This window comes from Diplotaxodon limnothrissa, linkage group LG7 (genome assembly GCF_057381915.1).
Source record: "Diplotaxodon limnothrissa isolate DT_005_m linkage group LG7, D_limnothrissa_male_GT1.1, whole genome shotgun sequence".
NCBI classification, from domain to species: domain Eukaryota; kingdom Metazoa; phylum Chordata; class Actinopteri; order Cichliformes; family Cichlidae; genus Diplotaxodon; species Diplotaxodon limnothrissa.
The window spans coordinates 67,261,670-67,285,288 of NC_140602.1; the positions used below are offsets into that span (position 1 = coordinate 67,261,670).

The 23,619-nt window shown below is 39.6% G+C and overlaps 1 protein-coding gene across 2 annotated transcripts; it reads left to right on the top strand.

Moving 5' to 3' along the window:
- The first annotated feature begins 1,848 nt into the window (after positions 1-1,848).
- Positions 1,849-12,602, top strand: LOC146629651 (mixed lineage kinase domain-like protein). Of its 2 annotated transcripts, none has more exons than XM_085358778.1 (10): positions 1,849-2,281; positions 4,096-4,194; positions 5,289-5,470; positions 5,786-5,882; positions 6,954-7,089; positions 7,267-7,351; positions 7,434-7,585; positions 10,064-10,113; positions 12,311-12,451; positions 12,553-12,602. In XM_085358778.1, the coding sequence occupies exons 1-10, from the start codon at positions 1,849-1,851 to the stop codon at positions 12,600-12,602; spliced, it is 1,425 nt and encodes a 474-aa protein (XP_085214904.1). The 2 variants fall into 2 exon arrangements, with proteins under 2 accessions (XP_085214904.1, XP_085214903.1); XM_085358777.1 differs by having other exon boundaries at positions 5,289-5,466; positions 5,782-5,882.
- Positions 12,603-23,619: the final 11,017 nt, after the last annotated feature.

Consider the following 23,619-nt stretch of genomic DNA (forward strand, 5'->3'; position numbering starts at 1 on the left):
TAGTTTGTTTATTAAGGATGTGCTTTGTTTCATACAGTAAAACAAAAACAGTTTATTATGCTTTATTTAGTGAGGAGGCAAAGATTTGGGTTTATGTTTAAAGGAGAAAAACGTTGCTAAAGTGAAGTAAAACAGACTGATAATCAAATAAAGACACAGTGCGGAAACGGAACATGGTAAATGGTAAATGGCCTGCATTTGTATAGCGCTTTTCTAGTCCATAGGACCCCAAAGCGCTTTACACTACATTCAGTCATTCACCCATTCACACACACATTCACAACATGATAAATGTCAGTGTTACACATTTAAAATATACCACCATTCGTCTGTGTTTAAGTATCCTAATATCTTAGACCGTATTTAAATTCACTGAGATATTAAATGAAAACGATCCAGCACTTACGTACACTTGTGTTAAACAGATCCTTTAATTTTAGTACAGGTTCTGTAATGTAAGTACAGAAAATTAAAAAGTAGCTCTTCTGATGACATTTCTGGGGTCTCCTCCTCCTGTGTGACCAAACATAACATGTATCAGCTGCTCGCTATCATAGATGGTGTCCAGAAACAATAGGGACTTTCTAAATAACTGCCAAACTTTCAATGGAAATCCTTTTCTTGGTGTGTCTGCGTGTGTATGAGACAAAGAGACAGTTAGAATCCATATTAATTTTATGTGAAATTAAATATTAAATTGAGTGCTTAGAGCAGTCTGAAGCCTCGGTATTTAGCTTAAAGGAAACACTTGTACAGACACAGACCTTTTATTGTTTTAGTGTGTGGCTAAAACACAGCTGACCACTTTTGCTACACTTGCTGAGAGACTGAAATCGTTATTAATCAGGAAGCCTCCATCCCCCACAGTGATTTCTACTTCTGCTTCCAGGATAAAGCAGAGTAATCCAGGCCTGTCAGAGGAGCACAGGGGACCAGGAAAGGCGTGTTTATCTGTCAGACAGAAACAGGAAGCAACGAGGAGCAGTGCCACAGTTCAAGGCGATAGAGGCGGTTTCATTTTCTTATAGCATTTAAACTCGGCACACACCTGCACAAAGACAGGAAGACAGGTAAACTAGCTTTCTGCTTTCTTCTTATCTTGCTCTCACAGCAGGTCTTTTCCCATTTGATGACTCTGTGAAGAAACAAGTTTAAACATTTACAGAAAAGCTGCACTTCCTGCTGTGTAGTGATTCTGTTGTGTGTACGTCAGGATGTGTGCGTACTCCAGGGTCGTTTTTTCTTGTTCTTTGATTTTGTTTAAACTGAACCCTCAGTGAGAATTTGAGGGAAATCTTCTCTGAGTGTCTGCTGCAGCACAGTTTTAACTCTTTCACAGAGGAAGAATGAGGGGGGAGTACATCAAAGTGTTGGACACCTGTTACTTTCAGATTTCTGTTTGAGACTGGATCAGTTTAAGAATAAACATCACGGTTCAGGTAAAAAAAAATCATTGGGTATTGTGTAAGAGCGGTCAAAACAGAGAAGTTAGAGAAATCCAGAGGGACTATATTTACAGGCGCATCTGTGGTTAAGTCTGAAAAAGTCTAAATTATTTCAGCTCTTTAATAGTTTTCATTAGCCATTTTTAAAACGATGGTTGGTTTCTTCATTTCAATTTAGTTTTAATTCATTCCAGACTCTGGAAATCGATGCATCACGTTTCTCTACAAAAACGATACTAATGCTTAAGGAAAAGAGCTATGATTCTAGATCGAAGTTAGACTTGTTTGATTTTTTCTTGTTACTTCAACTCATTAAAAATAAATAATATTGTACTCAGATTTTTTTTTCAGTTTCAGTTTATTCTGTATAAACTGTCCATCCTCTCTGTCTCTTTAGCTTGTCATGGACTTTGTAGATCCCATCCTGTCCATCGCCTCACAGATCTATGACCTGGTTGAGAATGTGAAGGCCAATAAAAAGCGCTGCCGACGTGTTTGTAACCGAGTCAAAGCCTTGGAGAAGCTGGTGAAGTCCATCAAACAGACGCCTCCAGGGGTAGAGAAACCTCTGAGAGAACTGTCCGTCACTCTTCAATCAGCACAGGAACTTATCAGAAAATATGCCTCAGCCAATTTGGTGGAGCGCATCCTAAACTCCAGCAACCATGGAGACGAGTTCAACAGTGTGAACGAACGGCTCAACGATGCCTTCCAGGTGCTGTCTGGAGCTTTGCAGGTGGAGCAGGGGAACATGCTGTATGAGGTATTTAAACAGACGACCAGAGAGAAAGAAGATCAGTTGGATGGGAGGGAGGACGACGCAGAACTGAAGACATGTGAGGGGAAACTGATTATGGATTTGCTTTTGTAGAGAGATTTGAGCAGAAACAATTAACTACTTGGTCTCAAATGTGATACTTGTCCATTGTTATGCAGGGATAAGTGGACCAAGAGAGCAGGATCTTTACCAGAAAGTTTCCTAATTTTGTTTACAGCTAACAAGTGTGTGTCTATGAAGAGGACTGAAAGTCAGACCCACAATCTTAAAATGAGTTCTTGAGTGAATTGGGAGCCAGTGCAGCTGGAGCAGCAACAGATTTGGTCAGAAGCCTTTCAGCAGAGATCTGAACAACCTGCAGACAATCCAGGGAGCTTTTGCTTAGACAAGTAAACAGTGAATTACAATAATCCAAACGTGATGAAATAAGTGCATTACTAACATTTCCCCATTCTAGAGTGATATAATGGGACTTAACATTGCAATATTTCTTACATGATATAAACAAGAGTGAACCAAAGATTTATAAAGAGAGCTGGGGATTTATAATTACTAATAATTAAATGCAGAGAGGTGTATAAACATTTAGTGAGTGAAAAAAAGTGACTGAAGAAGAAACACTCAATGCATCATGGGAATCTCCCAGCAGTCCACACCTATTGCAGAATAACTAAGGGAGGATTCAGGGTCACCTGGTCCAGCCCTGACTATATGCTTTAGCAAAAAGGAAAGGTTTAAGCCTGATCTTAAAAGTAGAGATAGTGTCTGTCTCCCGAATCCAAACTGGAAGCTGGTTCCACAGAAGAGGGGCCTGAAAACTGAAGGCTTTGCCTCCCATTCTACTTCTAAATACTCTAGGAACAACAAGTAGGCCTGCAGAGCGAGAGCGAAGTGCTCTAATAGGGTGATATGGTACTACAAGGTCATTAAGATATGATGGGGCCTGATTATTTAAGACCTTGTAAGTGAGGAGCAGGATTTTGAATTCTGGATTTAACAGGAAGCCAATGAAGGGGAAATCTGCTCTCTCTTTCTAGTCCCTGTCAGGACTAAAAAGTCCAGCCTGGAAGTAATAAATGCATGAACTAGTTTTTCAGCGTCACTCTGAGACAGGATATTTCTCATTTTAGAGATGTTGCGCAAATGGAAGAAAGCAGTCTTACATGTTTGTTTAATATGTGCATTGAAGGACATGTCCTGGTCAAAAGTGACTCCAAGGTTCCTCACAGTGTTACTGGAGGCCAAGGTAATGCCATCCAGAGCAAGAATCTGCTTAGATACCATATTTCTAAGACTTTCTGGGCCGAGTAAAATAACCTCAGTTTTATCTGGAATCAGAGGCAACAAATTAGAGGTCATCTATAATTAACCTTACTGTGTAAAGAAGAACTTATATGAACAAAGTTGAGCCTTTTAGATGGTTATAATTCAAATTGGCATGTGTCAGTTATACTGCATTTGTCCAAAACGGCTGTAAGCTGCTTAGCTACAGCCTTTTTATAAAATCTTAGCAATAAACTGTAATTTTGAGATTGGTCTTTATCTGCCAAGAAGTGAAGGACCAAGCTTGTTTGTTTTGGGGTTTTTTTTTTATCTGTGGATGACAGCATTCTTAAAATAAGGAGGGATTTGGCCAGAGAGCAGTAAGGTGCTGATTATAGTGAGCACTCAGGGACCACTAGCCTGAAAGACATTTTTCAACAAAGACACAGATAAAATGTTGAGAACAGGAAGTTGTTTTTTTCTTTCAAGAAAAAACATTTTCACAATATTTGAGGTAAAGCAGGAGTAACGATATCAGTAATGTTGTCAAATTAGATCCTAGAGTTTGGATGGGGAATCAGAGTATGGCTTTCTCTGTTTGCTCTTCAGTGCTCCTGGACTACATGAAGGATCAGCAAGAGAAAACCAACACCATGCTGAAACAGTTTGAGCATCTTAAAGTCAACGTGGAAAAAGTCGTGGAGATGTGTGAGTGCAGCACATATAGAGTTTCATTACGGATAGAAACAACTAAATCTGAAAAAACAAAGGCCCACCTGACCCCGTCAAAATCAGATGAATTTCACATCTACAGACCCTTAGAGTATATAGGGATGGGTCAGCCTCATAGGGTAACGTGAATTTATTTATTTAAAAGGGACAGCGCAGTTTAACATAGTTCAAGTGCAAGCCATGAAACTGATGTGCCGCACAGGTTTATAGCTACTGCTAATTTTCAACAATTGTCCCTTGTTGGGCTTACAATCTAAATAGATACATTTTACAATAAAACATACATTTTCATAAAACCAAATTACATCATAAATACAATTACAGCTACTCGACAATAATTTTAAATGAAATTAAAATCATTAGTTAAAATGACTACATCTTTGATTTCCCTTTAACCACACTTTAACCTTCAATGTAAAAGATCTAATGTCTGTAATCAATTTGATATCGGTTGGAAGTGTGCTCCACAGATGGCGAGCCTTTATAGAAAAAGCTGACTGACCGAATGTAGATCTGCGATATAATATCTTGCAGTTGCCGTTCACCTTACTCCTAGTAATACGAATACTTATGAAGTATTTAATTTACTTCATAAGTAAATTAAATATTCAGATGAAAAAGCCATTTAAGCTCTTTTAAAAAGAGTGATTAAAAACTTCACATCCATGTCACAAATTAACAACTTGTCCTGTATTCAGGACAATTTTTCCATAACTAACTTTGGCCATTGGGCTCTATCAGTGTCTGACTAAACTGCAGCAGTTTAATGTCTGTGATGCAGAGAAACAAAAACAACGACTGGGAATCTGGATTTTTAATCACTGGAGGAAACTCCCAAAAGGCTCATACCACCATGAATTTGGGCAAACAAAATAAACAAAATAAACAAACTGCTGAACTGTGAATGGTTTATGTTTTGGTTTTTTTGCCTGTTTTATATTGTCTGTTTTACCTTTTTATTATTTGTTATGTGTAGCACTTTGTGAATCTGTCTAGAAAGGTGCTACATAAATAAAAAAAATGCATTATTTATATAATTTACTGACAAGTTTTTTTTCTTCTTTTTACAGTGAATAAGCCCAGCATCACTAGTGTGGACATCCGAATGATTAAACCACAGGAGCTAAAGTACAAACATCCCAAAAAGCCCTTCATGGAAACAGCAACCTCAGAGGTCTACAAAGGAGAATATCGTGGATTCACAGTTGCCATCAAGAGATATATCGACCCTGTGAACACCAACCTAGGGTCTGTGCCACAGTTCAGCTGCATACTGAGAAAAAAAATGATTTTTTTTTTTTTACATAAAATAAGCAGTTCTATATAGTCAGAAGCCACCAATGAACTTAAATTCATTTGCAGACTTTGTTTATTCAGAAATACATTAAAACATTGGCTAGAAGAGAAATCTGTCTCCTAGAAACAAGGATTAAAGAATAATTTGATATGAAGGAGTTTAAACTAAACTTAAATTTGAGCTCAAACATTAGAATACTGTTTACGTGTATTTACATCGGTATGTATTCATTGACACCATAAAGGGTTTTTTTTTACCATTTGCAGAAAGGTGCAGTCCATTTTCAACAAAGAAGTCGACACCATGAAGAGATTTGAGTCGCCCAACATCCTGCGAATGTTTGGTATCAGTATCCTGGGTGAGAATGGTGAGTTGAATGTAGCCTGTCAGTAACGTTGCAGACAGACAGAGGTGGTAAAACTTAGAGTCTAAGTCTTTACTTTGTCCCAGCTGATGTTTGGGAATATATGGTCTCATACAAATGTTCTTATTGAAGGATTCTGGTGGCATCCTCTAGGTCATTTGGTGCCAGTAGGTACCCATGTCATTGCTATCTGTCAGAGCTGATGAGTCTCCTGCAGGGAACAGTGCCATGGAGCTTGCACAAGCACTTTGTAACAAAACCACAGCAGACCCGATGATGTTTGCGTGCTTTTTAGCATTAACTTTATTTACACAGTCGGTCACTGTTTGCAGGAACCTGAGGTGAAGAGACAACTATCTGACAAGGACTCAGGGAGAAGACGCAGACTATATACAGGAACAGGGATAACAAGGCATTCGTAAACTCAATCAAGACATTGTGCTTGTTTGGCAGAGCATATGATAAAGACTGAATCATTCTTGTGGTCCTGTGTCTGTTTAAAAAAACAACAACAAGAGACAAGGAACAATTGGACCGTCCAATTTCCTAATATGCCACAGTTCCTTGTAGCATGTTAAGACATTGGACGGTCAGTGGCTATACTAAAGTTATCTTATGTTATAATGTTTTTATTATAGCATGCTGATGTCAGTTTTCATGTCCCTGTATATTGTTGTGATATCTGGGTAAGGTAAAGTTTTTGCTGATTTTTGCATTTGGTGTGGCCTTGACCTGATTTTCATCTAAACAAATAGACAGACAGGCAAACAAATAAGGAAATAAGCCAATGGGACTGATTACATACCCCCTCCCTTTTGGGGGAGAACAAAAAATGAGAAGTAAAAACAAAGAAAGTCACATGAGAAGCTACAGTCCCCTTAAAAAACAAGTTTTCACAGAACTCTGTGCAGTCCTATAAAGACTTTCTGTAAAAATAAAACAGGAAGTAAAACAGGAAGTAAAATGAAGCAATTTTTCAAAATTATGAAGGAAGTGAAAATTAGAGATTACAACAAAAGATGGGGAAAAGTTTGCTATGAACTTGTAATAACTTGTCCTTGTGACTACCTGTAGGACCCAACCCTCAGTTCTTCATCATCATGGAGTACTGCGAGAAAGGAAGTCTTCGTCAGGTTCTGGACTCTGACTGCAGGCTGTCCTGGATCAGGAAAGCTCGTATGTGTTTCGATGCAGCACAAGGACTCTATCGGTCAGTGTTTCTGCTTTATTGACAAATTATTATATTATAAATAATTATTATAATTGCTTTTTTTTTAATCTTAGAAAGCACATTTAAAAAAGTCCAAACCAAACAGCAGGTGAGTCGCTGAGCCTGAGATGAGAATGTGTAGTTTATGCACTAATGTTTTTAACTGTCATATTTTAGACTACACAATACAGAAGAAAAATCTAAGGTGCACGGGTGCATCAACAGCAGCAAGTTCTTGGTGGCTGAAGGCTACACCGTCAAGGTACTGAGGGCAGTGCATGCTGGGATTCCTTGCAGTCCAAATTGAACAGCAGCAGCACTGATGATGTTGTTGTTCTTTTTAGCTCGGAGGTTTTGAGCTGGCAAAAACAGAGACGTCTCTGAAAAAGGTGAAGCAATCTACCAATGACGACGCAATCAGGTCCCTGTGCTACTACTCTCCCGAGAGGCTCAACAACATCAACCATCCTTACAGCAAAGAGTGTGAGATGTACAGGTGAGCACCAGCCTGGGATATACTTCCACTCACACCAGCATTAAATGAGTTTTTGTTCAGCTGAAATGATGTGAAAAAGTTTTAGCACACTTACTGATTTATTATTTTTGGAATATTTGTCACAATGGCATGTTTAAAATTTTATATTAGACAAAGATAAGTTGAGCAAATCCAAAATGGTGTTTAAGTATGTCACGGTCTTGGTTACGAATGACGGAAGAAGGGAGCGGGAGATCGACAGACAGTTTGGTGTTACGGCTGCAGTGAGGCAGACACTGTACCGGTCTGTCGTGGTGAAGAAAGAGCTGAGTATAAAAGCGAAGCTCTCAATTTACCGGTTGATCTACGTCCCTTCCCTCACCTATGGTCACAAGCTGTGGGTAGTGACCGAAAGAACTGTAGTAACTGGATACAAGCAGCAGAAATGGGCTTCCTCTGAAGGGTGTCTGGTCTCTCCCTGAGAGATTGGGTGAGAAGTTCAGCCATCTGGGAGGGGCTCAGAGTGGAGCTGCTGCTCCTCCACATTAAATAGAGCCAGTTGAGGTGGTTCAGGCATCTGACACAGATGCCTCCCGTGTGGCTCGTCGGCAGTGTTGGGCAAGTTACTCATAAAAAGTAATTAATTATAGTTACAAGTTACTTCTTCAAAAAAAGTAACTGAGTTACAATATTCTAAAAGTAATTAATTACTTGAAAAGTAACTATTGCGTTACTTTAAAAAACGTTTAACCCTCTGGGGTCCAGGGTATAATTGGCCATTTTTAACTACTTTTGATGTTCCCTCCACATTTTACTTTGTTTGGTGTCATCCTTTTCAGCACAACCTCACGTGTCTGAATTTACAGTTATGTTTTCATTGTGACATACTGTATTAACACAATTGATCTAAAATCAGACAAAAAACATAAACTCAGAGTAGAAAAAGTTATATTTTTACTGTAACAACCACAAACATGTTTAATGATCATATTTCATAACTTTAAATGCAAATATAAATGTCAATTTTAAAATCCTATGCACAAGTTTTGCAAACAACAAAGTTATTTGCAGCCATTTACCTTTTACCTTGATTTTTTTAATAACCATTTCAAACTATTTACAGAACAATCAGCTCTTCTTCAATAAGATGCCACAAATTATTTGTGCCACTCCAAAAATTTGTGTCCACTATAAAGGAGAACATCACAGCCTGATACCTGCAGGTCTGACAGCAGCAGGTGTATCACTCCTGTTTCTACCTGGAGACAGCAGTCGCCTCATTGTTCTGACACACAACACAAAACTATCCACAACACTACACACTAACTACACAAGACAACACATTAACTACACACCCCAAACACGCTAAACGTCACAGATTTCTCACATCTCAAAACTCGCTCTCTCTCTTTTTCTGCTCTCTCTCTCTCCGTCACTCCTAAAACTTCCCGTTTTTTTGTTTTTTAATTTTTGCTCATAAGCAGAGAGTGCTCGCCGCGCTGTCTTTAGACAGTAAACGTGACGAAACTATTGAGGAAAAAGCGCCGCGTATATCTTGTTTATCATGACTCTGGTTTTACGTGGCCGATCAATTTATAAACTGGTATAAATCACCTTGTTGCTTTGTCTTTAAGTGGTCATGTGATTGGCTCACCACGACTACTTTATTCTTCCTCAGTCAAACAGCAGCATTCATGCGAATGTTTTGCCCCCTTATGTCCAGCTGTTGTGCTAGACAGTGATCGTGATTACCGTCCGCGGGAGCGCGCAGCTGCTTAAAGCTGTAGCGCCCAGATTACTTACAGCTACTTCCGTGCAACTGATATAAGATGTGGTGAGCTGAACACAGCTTCAACCGTCTGTTTGTTGAAAAATAGTAACAGACCGCATTTTCTTGTTAGTAACTGTAACGGCGTTGTAACGATAGGAATAGTAATTAGTTAGATTACTCGTTATTGAAAAAAGTAACGCCGTTACTTGTAACGCCGTTATTCCCATCACTGCTTGTCGGTGAGGTGTTCCGGGCATGTCTCATGGGGAGGAGGCCCCGTGGCAGACCCAGGAAAAGCTGGAGAGCTTATATCTCTCGGCTGGCCTGGGAACAGCTTGGTGTTCCCCTGGAAGAGCTGGTGGAAGCGGTTGGGTAGAAGGAGGTCTGGGCTTCTCTGCTTAGGCTGCTGCCCCTGCAACCCAGCCTCAGATAAGCGAAAGGGGATGGATGGATGATAGAAACTAAACTGAAACTAAACATAAAAATTTGAAACTAAACTGAAACAAGCAAACTCACTCTGGAAACTAAATGAAATTAAACTGAACTAAATAGAAACCAAATAGAAAAACTATAATATCCCTGATTTACAAGGTGGACCTGCTGGTGTGTTTCCACAACATCATCCTGCTGCATAACCTGGGTGAGTTTTAGGGCATGAACTGATCATGCCCAAATGCTTTAGAAAACGTTCCTTCTAAAACGTTCCTATTTTCATTGTTGTCTTTCAGCTTTGGAATCGTCCTGTGGGAAGTCGCAACCCGTAAGAAACCCTTTGAAGGTTTGTATCTGCTGAAAATCAACTTGTATTATCCTGGTATTAAACACTTCAAATAAGGCAGGTGGACTTCATTTTCTTTTGGGAAGACATTTGAACTGTATTCCAAGACGCTTATTCTGCTCTAAAAGCTGATTGAGCTACTATCTTAATGTCTCTGTATTACTGTAAGGGCTTTACTTAAAAATATACAAGGTGAAGGTGATTGCTGTGGTAATTTGGAGCTATATAAATAAAATTTAATTGAATCGAATTGAATAAATAATGGCACGGCATGGTAATGTCTCACAGAGCTGTCACACCTTGGCACATGTGACAGCAGTGGCCCAGGCCTTGATTCATACCTTGGTTCATGTGAAGTTTAATGACTCACATGCATACAGAAGTGAAATGTCTTCGCAAACCAAAATGAAATCCCATCGACTTCATTTTGAGTGCCTAACACCAGAGGTGGGACCAAGTCATTGTTTTGCAAGTCTCAAGTAAGTCTCAAGTCTTTATCCTCAAGTCTCAAGTCAAGTCTCAAGTAATGTCAGGCAAGTCAGAGTCGAGTCTCAAGTCACTGGTGTAAAAGTCCGAGTCAAGTCACAAGTCTGAAACTTTGAATTTCAAGTCCTTTCGAGTCTTTAAAAAAAAAAAAACGAAAAAAGCATGTTGCAGTTATGCTAAATGTAAATATTAGACCATGTAATTTTTAAATCTGTGTTTTTCTCAACACATGACAAAATAGTGAACTTAGAAAATATACACAAATTGTGAAATTGCACCTCTTTAAAATGCAGCTCAATTAAACCTAGCTCCAAGAATAATTTTCACCGACAGTTCTGAGATAAGCTGCATGTTATTCTTGGATGCGGTTGTAGGACCGGCTTTAAAATCGCATGACAAAAATATCATACACATTAAAAAAAACTGTATCACCAACGTAGCCTGGACAACATTTGCTAGTTAGATGAAGTCAGCTATCTCATCTTAGCATATTTATATGCATATTTATAATTATACGGTTCTTGGAGTGAGTGCATACACTCATGAAGTTTAGTAACTTCAGGTCACTGCAACAAGCCCAGGTACAGTTTACCGACAGATGGGTGCAGGACCTTGAAATGCACCGTGTAGAACGAAAGACCATCGTACGTATCATAAGTTTACCAGTCTCACAAATCGTCGTCATAAATACACATTCCTTAACCGTTTATTAATAGGACCTTTGAGCTCAACGGTAATTAATTAGTAGTGGAAATAATTTCTGGTAGCATCACAGAAATGTAGCAGTGACAATAATATTGTATGCTGTAATCGTACTGGGCAATTAGTGATACAAAACAACTGTTTTATCCTGTGAATAAAAGTATATGTTTTTGTCAATGTACCATAATAACAGAGGCGAAACGCAATATTGTGTCAGGACAATTCACTATTTATGCACAATAAATAAAGGAGCATAGCGCGACAATTTCTGTTCAGCGCCAGACTTGCTTGTAACCTATATCACCAATTATGTTATGAAAATGACGTATTAACTACTAAAAAACACTGACCTTCGTGTAAATGCTTGGAGCAGACTAACCTGTGAGCTGGAGTGTTCTGGGACGTTATATTTGATCTTTGAATGGCTGCAATCCAGTCGCGTCTTTGTTACTTCGGAAACATGGCTCGAACAATTTCTCTTCAACGACGTAATCCGATAACAACCGATCTCTTTACTCGTCGGCTTCCCGTGGCTGTCATGCGACCGGCTATTGCAGTTAATAATACAACAGCTTCTTGACATTTTTGTGTCTCTTTTTATCGCTGTATAACTGATTTTAATTGAAAGCCTGCGTGCGCTAGTACCGCTTGCCACGAGTTCCCAGAATCCTTTGCGGTTCTACCCGTGAATGACGTCACATTTTCAATCTCTATATAATATGCATGTTAAATTTTATATTTGGGGTGAAATATCAAGTCTTTTCAAGTAAACCGGTTCAAGTCCAATTCAAGTCCCAAGTCATTGGTGTAAAAGTCCAAGTCAAGTCACAAGTCTTAGAACATTTTTTCAAGTCAAGTCTAAAGTCATAAAATTAATGACTCGAGTCTGACTCGAGTCCAAGTCATGTGACTCGAGTCCACACCTCTGCCTAACACTACCATGAACCTGAATCACTGAGAACTTGTGCAGTCAGGCATCCGTACCAAGTTGTCTGTACATGTTTTCCAGGTTTTTCAGATGAAGAAATTTATAGGAAGGTGTTAGAAGAGAAGTGCAAAGAGCCGCTTCCCGATGACTGTCCTGCAGAACTGGGCCAGCTAATAAACGAGTGCCGAGACTTCGATAGCTTCCAGAGGCCTTCAGCTGGAGGTGATAATAATAATAATGACTCCATCAGTATGTTCAGTTATCTTTCTGTGACTGTCGGGGTTCAGTTTACTAAATTTCTAACAATATTTTGTCTTCTGTAGTACTGGTGGATAGACTGCGCAGTGTGGTGGCACAGTTAGAGGACCAATGAAACTCTTCATCTGCCTTTCTGCTGGCCAGGCTCATCCTCAGGGGAGGAAATGCAGCTTTGAATAAAACTGGACTTGAACTTGTGGGCCACTAAATTGTATTTATATTCTACCTTTAGGGTACCTGGGTCGTTGACACAGTGATTTCAGTTTTGTACCTTTTTATTAGTGTTCTCATCTTAGTTTATTTTTGTGAAGATTTTGGTTTTTGTTTTGCATTTCTATTTTTTCCCCAGTTCTTCTTGGTGTGTGTTTATGTGGTTCTCAAGTTTTGGCTTCCTTATTCCCTCTATTCTGTGTCCAGTCAGGCTCTGTGTCTGCCCTGATCCCACGTCTCTGTTCCCTCTGTTGCAGTGCCTGCTTGTGAGTCTGTGTCTGTAAGTTCAGTCTGTGTTTCCTGTTTTACTTTGAAAGTCTGTGTCTCATGTTAATGTGTCTGGTTTTGCTTCCTTTGTCTCGTTAGGCCTGATTTGCCCCAGCTGTGTTTCCTTTCTGTTTCCCATTCCCTGATTGCTCCCTCTGTGTATTTAAGCCCTGTGTTTCTCTTTGTCCGGGTTGCGATCTACCCTCGTTTCATGCTGTGTGTTCCGTCCGTCCGTCCGCTCGCTCGAGCTAGCGTAGTGATGGGTAGATGAGGCCTTGTGAAGTGTTTCAGCACATTCCCCAAACTGTATCGATACTGTGTCGACACAGTGTTGCTATTTTGCTCCATACTGACACCTGCTGGACCTTAAATATCATTGCAGGCAACTTACTTGAGACTCACAACAGACACTGATTCAATGACCTAGTCATATTTGTATACACTGTCCATGGAATCATTTTATATCTTTTACATTGCAAATATTGTAGACATCTTTAAATATATTGTGAATCACATTAAGCGAAAATTAAAACGAAAGTATTATGAATGTAATGTTACCCATTTAAATGTAATTGACTCTTCAGAAAATTGACTATTCAGAAAAATAAGTTTATCCAATGTTTTTGCATTCAGTCTATTGCGTTTTTTGGACACCATCTCCCTAGCTTTGGAAAAACACGCTCACAGGGCACAGATAAAGCTGGGGTACACAAAAACTGTAAAGCCAGGTGGAAAAGGTTCAGATAAGATGTCCTCCTAGTCCCCCAGTACGTTAAAGGATCCTCTGATCTTGGAATGTTCCTCTCCAACATTCTCCACAATACTAAGGGGTTGGCTGTCCTTTATAATAAAATTCAGGACTGCCTGGTCAAAAACAGTCTTCCTAGATGCTTGATTTCAAAATAATAAAACACATATTTAAAAAATATATATATATGATGATAATGCTGCTCAATGTCTATATAGGACAACCTGTGTTCATTCTCGGTGTGTTTGTCTCCTCATTTTCATGTTTGGCTCTGTAATGCCTAAACATTGAGGAGGTGCTTTTGTTTGTGTAAGAAGCTCCGCAGAACAGATGCGACATTTAACCTGCATAAAATGAAGTAAATATTTTACACTGCAGGTCACATTGCTGTTTTTCCTGTTCTGATAGATTACACTGAAACAAAGACAGACAAACAGTTACCTTATTTGCAGTTAAAAGATCAAAATGACCCCACACAGCAGAAACATTTCTTTTTCTTTCGGGCTCCGTTTTTTTATGGAGAGATATGTTGTTGTTGTTTTTTACCCTTGCGAGAGTAATTTTGTGGGGTTTTTTGTTGGCGACTCATTCCGTTGGCAGATGCGGATGCGGTACCTTTTAAACACATTTTGGCGAGTTGGCAATGAGCGATACAGCAGCTGTATCGATCACGTGACTTTTTCTTAAAGTGACGCGCGCACCGATACAGGTTTGCTCTGTGAGCTTGATACAAGCGTCGGTGTGTCAGTGTTGCTAGACCCATCACTAGGTTATTGTTATTTTCAGTTTAGTATTTGTATTCTCAGTTTTGCTAGTTCTCTGTTTGCCATGTAGCAATAAATCTGAGTTTGAGTTTACTTTCTGCCTCTGTGTGTCTGTGCACTGGGTCCTCCTTACCACCACTCCTGCCTGCACACAGCCTTCAGTTGACAGCATAGCTGGACTGGCCATCGGGCATACCGGGCATTTGCCCGGTGGGCCGCTGGCGATTTTTTGTTTTTATGGGCGGATGGATTTATTTATTTATTTTATTTTATTTTTTTAGGAAGGGTATATATAATGAAAGGTGTTGGATTGGCCAATTGGTCATGATCGACTCTGGGCTGGACCAATTACAGCCGAGGAGGCTGGCTGCACCCTCCCCCTTCTTTAGCAATCACGTGATTTTCGCGCATTGCATGCCGGGAACTCGTGGCAAAACAATCCAAGTACCGCATCAAATGCAAACATTTGCAGCACCGCAAAACATTCATTCTCCGGTTCCAATACCTTCTTTTTTTTTTTCTTTGCCGCACAAAAAAGGAATGTACAAAACAAAAGGAGAACAATGCCGGTCCGTACAAAGACAGACTCGACGAAAAGACAAAGAAAAGATAGGAGGAAAAAATCAAAGGAGTGAAAGAGTGGACAAAAGACGTCAGCGTGCTGCCCAACTTTCACCACGCTCAGATTTATAATTATACGCTTCTTGGAGTGAGTGCATACACTCATGAACTTTAGTAACTTCAGGTCACTGCAACAAGCCCAGGTACAGTTTACCGACGGATGGGTACAGGACCTTGAAATGCACCGTGTAGAACGAAAGACTATTGTACGTATCATAAGTTTACCAGTCTCACAAATCGTCTTCATAAATACACATTCGTTAACCGTTTATTAATAGGACCTTTGAGCTCAACGGTAATTAATTAGTAGTGGAAATAATTTCTGGTAGTGTAACAGTGTTTATGTGGTATTATTCCACTTGCCACAAATATCAGTGTAATGGGGAAACAGCGCCCCCCCTCTCGGTGTGGCTGGCTGCAGTAATCGCTGCCAGTCTGCCGTAGCTATACGAGAGGTGAGTTGTATTGTTCCGCACACAATATAGCTAAGTAGTACAGACACATAAAACATGTTTGATTAGCTGAAGAGCACCGAGTGTAATAAGTGCTTAGTGGACACATGTCCAACACCAGTTTTATGTACTTTTCATTTGTTTATTAATGTGTGAAACTGTATGCTAAAGCGGAATGCTAATGAGATGTTCTGCCATAGTGTGCTGTGCGGAGTGGTGTGTGGCGAGCCTGTGCACTGATAATACACCGTTGTTTCCATTCAGGTACATCATTTGTTGTTGCTGTTATTTTATTGTATATTAGAAATTGTAATATTGCTGCAGTAATCGCTGCCAGTCTGCCGTAGCCATACGAGAGTGTGCTGTGCGGAGTGGTGTATGGCGAGCCTGTGCACTGATAATACACCGTTGTTTCCATTTAGGAAATAAAGTGGCAACGATCGATCAGAGACTCCTTGTCTTTTTAAAAACACAACGCAGAGTCGAGGAGTCTGTTTGGGCCGAACTGTTGCAGCGGGATGAAGCAGAAACCGGTTACAGTAGCATTACAGAAATGTAGCAGTGACAATAATATTGTATATTGTAATCGCAATGGACAATAAGTGATACAAAACAACTGTTTTATCCTGTGAATAAAAGTATATGTTTTTGTCAGTGTACCATGGTAATAACAGGAGTGAAACGCAATATTGTGTCAGGACAATTCACTATTTATGCACAATAAACAAAGGAGCATAGCGCGACAATTTCTGTTCAGCGCCAGACTTGCTTGTAACCTATATCACCAATTATGTTAAGAAAAATGACGTATTAACTACTACAAAACTCTGACCTTTGTGGGAATGCTTGGAGCAGACTAACATGTGAGCTGGAGTGTTCTGAGACGTTATATTTGGTATATCCAGACCATCCATCGGCTCTTACTTCGGAAACATGGCTTAAAAAATTTCACTTCAACGACGTAATCCGATAAAAAAAAAAAACGATCTCTTTACCCGTCGGCTTCCTGTGGCTGTCATGCGACCGGCTATTGCAGTTAATAATACAACAGCTTCTTGCCATTTTTTGGGTTTCTTTTTATCGCTGTGTAACTGAGTTCAATTGAAAGCCTGCGTGCGCTAGTACCTCTTGCCACAAGTTCCCAGAATCCTTTGCGGTTTTATCCCTGAATGACGTCACATTTTCAATCTTTATCCTGGTGGGCCGGTCTCTAGTCAAAATGCCCGGGCCGATTTTTTGTCCCAGTCCAGCCTTGGTTGACAGAAGATCGCGACCAGAACATGGACCCCCGCAGACATTTTCACCTCGGAGTACAACGCTGAGATGAAGCGGATGGTGAGCCTGCTCGACCGCATCGCCCAATCCCCAGATTTAAGGACCATGGCAGTCGGGCTGAGTGCAGTAGATGCCGTCATTTGACATAACGTCTGTTGTCCTGGTGCAGCCACAACAACTTGGTGTTGAACGCCCAGACGACAATGGAGAGACTGCAGCATGTTGTGCGCTCTGCTGAGAAGGTGATTGGCTCCAGACTCCCATCTGTGCAGGACCTGTATACCTCTAGGACACTGGGGCGTGCAGCTTCACAGCTGACCCTTCTCACCGTAGACACAGTCTGACCTGCTCCCCTCAGGCAGGAGGGTCCAGTCCATTCGGACCAGAACCTCTCGTCATAAGAACAATTTCTTCCCCTCTGCTGTTGGACTGATGAACAATAACCATAAGACTGTTCCCACCACAAACACATGACCCTATACTGTGTTCTCTGCATCTGTTCCATTTTTGCACTGATCACCACCTGCATTCATGTACGTATCAATCTGCTTAGCATTTTTTTTTATTTAAGTGTTTGTCTTATAGTATGTTTCACACAAGGTACCGCAGCAATTTCTTAATGTTGTAAGTCTGTTAAACATCTGGAAATAAAGCCTTTCTGATTCTGATTCAGCTGCACTTCTACACTAAAAGTTTTGGTAAAATGCTCCCACCTAGTGGTGAAAGTTCTCATCATCATTTACAGACAGTTTTAAAAAAATGCACCTTTTTAAATACAGAAAATATTTTGACCTTTGATAAGTTATATAACGGGACTCGCAGACGAATTACTAAAAAAAAGTAACTTAGAGAGAGATACTCCCATACAGCTTATGACAAAATTTAATCCGAAGTGATTGATGGCCCTAATCACGACCTTTTGACCTCCCCCCTCCCCCCCGGAAGTGTGTAATGAGCGTGACGAATTGCATCCGGAGAAGGGGGGGTGAACCCCGGAAGCGCGCCATCTGTTGCTAAGCGTGTCGAATTGCATCCTGAGAAGGGAGGGGGGAAACCTCCGGAAGAGCGCCATCTGTTGTTGGGAAAAAAAAGTTTTTAGAGGGAGGGAGTGCAGCGGGGGAGGAGAATAAAAAAGCAGAGAGGTGGAGTCCGTCACAATTTCTAAGGCACAGACGCAAGATGGATTTCCTTCTGCAGCCCAGCAGCGTTCCTGTGTCCGATGAGATCTGCTCTCCCAAAGAAGAAGGCTTTGAATATGACATATTCAAATACAGCATATTTACTATGGAAGGCCTCGATCCGGACCTTATGACCCTACCGGAAATACTCCGGAAGTGTCTAGTCATTTTCAGACCTGATGCGTCATGTTCCCTAAGCATGAGGGGAGGGGGGGGGGGGGGGGGGGGGTATGGTTCCTGAAGCACAGCGGTGATGCAGCAGATGATTCTGTGATGTATAGAGAGACAGAGCGGCAGTTAGTTTTCCGCAAACTCATAGTTTGAATTCTGTTTCGATATTATGACAATTTTCTCTGTTTTTTACAATAGCGGGTGTAATTTTACTTTCTTAAGCTGCACCGGCGTTTGTAATGGGAATAAAGAGTGACTTCCTGTAGAGATTTCAATAGTATTTTATTTTCCTATAATACAGACGCTGTAAAAAACCTTTAAGATACACCATAGCTTGTGATGAAAAGAAGAACTTTCTATCCGCTTGTAACCTACAGGCTGCCTATGTGTAAAAAATGAATAAATATCCCTTAGTGAATACTACTTTTCCTTTTGAGAGACTGAAAAACAAACCATAATTGCCGCGACAGGCGATCTTGTTTCACACACACACACACACACACACACACACACACACACACACACCGCGGGTCAAGGAGGAGTGAGACGGCGGAAGAGTTTTTTTTTTTTTCTTCATTACTTTTACAATGGGTTTTCTCAATAGATAGAAAATGTTGATCCGCTGAGGAGTCAACAGCCGATATTATCATTGCTTGTAACCCGGTAAATAATTTCGTACATCTCCCAATAAAATAAGCCTTAGCGGAAAAAAGCTAATTTTCGAACAAGTTTATTAAAGCACCCCCCTCTGTGGGAAAGAGTCAACCATGAGGCGAGTTTTGTCAACAGCAAGAACAAGGTCAGACAACTGTTGCCCATAAAGTAAAACAAATATCCGCCTCTAAGTCGTATTTTACCGTTGCAGAATGTGGAAAACAGACAGCCCTCACAGGAGGCACCATAGTTAAAATATTTAAATTTCAACTAAATTTGTAGTAATGATCGGATTTCCTCACTTATCTACACCACACTCCTTGTCCTTGATTTCTTATCGTTTCTTATCGTTCCTCTGTCCCTTAATAGAAACCACATATATAGAAACTATCCTCCCTTTCAGTTGTCTTTTGCACTTCCATATCGCAAAGCAGTTACTGTAGGTTATTTTCTGCTTATGCATTAATGTAATTAATTAACTTATTTATCCTTAAGTAAGGTAATGACTTGAGTTCTAATGCTTTTTGTCTCTTGAGTTAGCTGTCAATGTGGGATTTTTTTCCCCTTTTGTTCAGTTAAAGCTGCCTTTCATTCTTCAACACAGCTTAAACTCTAATAGGTAAGCTTTCTTGTAATTTCTTAGTTCTGCAGGCTTCTTGAAAGACATCCGAGACTCTTCTTTGGATGCTGGCTGCCTTTTGTTTTGTTTTCTGTCAAGATGATCCCACACTGCTTCGATTATCTTGAGGTTCGAACCCTGGAGAAATCAATCCATGACTGATGCGTTGTTTCATCCAGGCATACTTTGACTACATTGGCAGTATGTTTGCGATCATTGTCGTACTGAAAAATGAAGTTGAAGCCAATCAGACACTACGTGGTATTACATGGTCGATCAAAATCTGGTGGAACTTTTCTACATTCATAATTTGATTAATTTGGATAAGAGCTCCAACAACACTGGCTGAAATCCAGCCTCAAAGCACGGTAGAGTATCCACGCTGTGTTAAAGACGGCTATAGACATTCACTGTTGTATCTCTCTTCGGACCTCTTCCATGCATATTTCAAATTTGGATTCATTACTCCATAAGACATATTACAGCTGATTTCTTTTTCCAGTCAATTTCTTGTGTAATTTGGCACACCTCAGCCTTATTTTTCTCTGTTCTCCTTCCTTAAGAATGGCTTATTAACAGCCACCCTTCCAACTCAGATAACTTTTGATGAGGTTTCATGAAATGTTTACAGCACTTGAGTTACTCGCCACGGCCATCCTAAATGCTAAAAACACTAAACTTTAATTCTAAATTACGTAATTAACGTTAACCAGAAAAAACAAGCCAAAGTCGAAATGTTGCTGAGCTGACCTGTGGTATGCTATGTCTTCTAAAGCACGTATAATGTAAACAGAACTGGTCTTTGCACAGAAGCCTGTGGAGCTTCATAATTAACCTCAGTGTGTGAAGAGGACTCTCCATTTAATAATAGCTGTAATAAAATGTTCTGGCCGACGGTGTTAAACGCTGCACTTGGGTCTAGCAGGGAAGATTTCAACTTTTCAATACGAATGAAGGCTGCAAACTGATTAGATTAATGTCTGATGATCTTTTCCGTGCTTCTTCAAGTTTGTAACACCGAACATATTAAAGGATGATGTAAGGCTCACAGGAAGAGTTTAATTAGACACACATTTACTATTTTCTTTATACTCTTTCTTTCTTGACATGTTTAATATGATTACTATCAGAGGAGAAAATGAACCTTGTGTAGTCTAAAAACTTTTTTATTTAATCAAACTGTAATGTTGTTGAACTCTGACGGACGTGTCTTTTAATCTTGTCAACAAATCCTTAATCATCTAAATCTGCCATTTATCATCTTGTAAAATGTTCCCTCTGCTTCTGTTGCACATCTCCCCCGACACTCTCTGCTTCACCTGTCCTGTGCAGGTGGTCCAACCCCTGCCTGCCTCCTTAAACTGGGGTGTTTAAATCTCTTTACCTCTGTTGTGAACTTCACACAAAGTTTGTGGTAACAAAATCAAACTGACGAGGATCTCGTTTGAAAAACACACACACTCACGAGACAAAATAAAAACAGACTGCTCAAAGCAAAAGCAGAGCCCTCACAGCTGGTAGTACAAACACAGTGACAACATGCGTATTAGATACCCTCAGTGCCAAAAGCATAAATATGAAAAAAATGTGATCACCAAGAATATCCTAAAAATGGCATTGAGGTGGGTGTTACAGTAAAGAAAAAAAAAAGTAGCCAAATTTTCATCGGAAAATGTTGAATTTTAGTAAAACAATGCTCTGTAGTTTGATACTGTCGTTACAGACAAAGCAGATGTTTAAAGCCTTTGGACGCACATTTGAAACGCACTCATTCTCCTTATCAGCTGGAAACATTAAAGCCGTAAAATGACTTTTTCGAACGGATAAAAACTATTGAACAGCAGCAATGTTGAGCCTGTTCCAAAATTTGAATGTACATGTGTTGAAGGTGCGGGTCTTGTTGAATTATTAAACATACTTTCTTTAATTTTTCGAGCCACAAAAACAACAACTTTTAATTTTCTTCTGCTTGAGTATCGGCCTCGGGTAGCTCTACTTATCATTGCTCAGTAAGTTGTCTGTTTGTGCTACTTTTTTTCAAGGAGCAGTGGATTATTGGTAAGGGTGACTTTATGTGTTTAGTTACTTAAGTGGAAGTACTGTGGAAAGTTTTACCTTACATACATAGATCTACCAGTACAGCTTCTGAGGTATCTGTTTACAAAATGTTATAATCTATTCAAAGGTTCTTTGCAATTTTACATTGATAAACATTATCCTTAACACATTTGGCCCACATAAAGTACTATGGCCATCACACGGTCATTTAGAATTGTTTAAATAACTCGTGTCTTAAGTCCTTCCATCAAACAGAAAATTTAAAAAAAAAAAAAACATGGTTCACTTTTACATCACAAAATGTTAGAAATATAAGCCGTTCATAACAACCTGAAAGGCTGGGAGTTTAAAATGCAAACCGATGGAAGCAGAAGTAGAAGACTATAATGTCTCAGAGCACACGGTGTCTATTAATGTGTAGACATGTATAAATAAGAGCTTAATAAAGATGCTTAATTTCTTAAGAAATAAACAGGTGGAGTGATCTTTATCAAAAGTGGATGTTGCATCTGTGGCTAAACCACTGTACCCAAAAAAACTTTAAAAATCTACTGTGTGTGAGGCTGTGTAAGTAAAGCTTGCCCTTCACACCCGCGTGTAACAAACCATTTGTTGGGGGTTGTGGATTTGGCACCTCAGCATTGTGAAAGTGGGGAAACATGTTTCTGGCTGTGCATAAGATTCCTCCTTACAACTTAGAATCTCAGTTCTAAATGAAATTCAGATGTTTTTTTAAGTATGGCTAATGTATTATTTGACTTCTAAGGCACGCACACACACACACACACACACACACACACACACACGAACAACACAGAGAAGAAGAAGAGGGGGTCGTTTTACTACACATCATAAAAACGCAATCATTCATCTTCCAACTGTATCTTTCTGTTCTGGCTTTAGAATCATAGGTTGTTTACTGAGCCGTACTTTGGGAGTCATACTGTTGTGATACTGAGGAGAAAAGGGTAAGGTTTGATAGACTAAACCATTACACACACAAAACTTGAATAACCTAAAGAGTGTGTGAGACTGCTAGCTGTGTTGTTCAGCATTAAACTCATCTACAAATGTGTTAGTAAAGAGCGACTTGTACTTCTGTCCCATTAAGCAACGGTTTAACAAATTTCACTGCAAACTATAAAAGGAATCTGGATTTATATAGAACATAGTAGTGATGGATTAAGTGCAGGAAACACTAGTATAAGGTGTCTATTGAACAAATCTCCTTCAGCGTTCAAAATGACCAAAGTGAGGCCTACAGGCGTTTCTCTCGATTGGTTGTGTTTAGGGAAAAAGCAGCTAAATACACTGAGACTGCTCCGCATTGTTAGCGAGTTAACTCTGGATATCTGTAGGTTTTGTCAAACTTGGAGTGAACAAAAGCAGAAAAACAGTAAAAGATGCAGACAGTGAAAGTCTGGTTTATTTCATGAACACAATGAAACATTTTACAGTCCACAGAGCAAAGTAGCATACATGATAAATAGATACACATAACATGAGAAGTAAAACTCGTCGTCTTACCACATGTTATATTCTGTAAACTTAAAATAACCACAGAAATTAGAGTTTAGTGTTTTAAGTCATCTATTAAAAAACATGAGTCAACATTACTGAAGTGACGCTTTAACGATGCGTCTTATCACCGTGTTTATGATGATAAAACATGTTCTCTCGTTAGTAGATGTCAGCGCTGTCACTTGTCATGAAAATGTCCAGAGCCAGGGTTCCTCTTTAATTACCATTGATCATTAATAGGGTCACAAAAGATTTGTCACATTATCCCCATAAACAAAATTGCTTTTATAGAAATCATTGTGATACAAATATTTAGATTCTTGATTCACAATGTGCACGAACTCAAAATCTTTAGAGGTTCATATTTATAAAGTATCGCAAATAATACATTTATACCATTGTATGAGCTACACTTCTTGTAAAAAACTGATTGAAAAAAGCTCCTGTCGTGACCTTCCTTCTGTGAGGACACACACACACACAGAGAGAGAGAGAGAGAGAGAGAGGGGGAAGATCATTAGGATTGGAGGCGTTTTTGGATTTTCACTTATTGTTGGCTTTACAGTCACATAAAATTCATTCCAATTTTTTTGC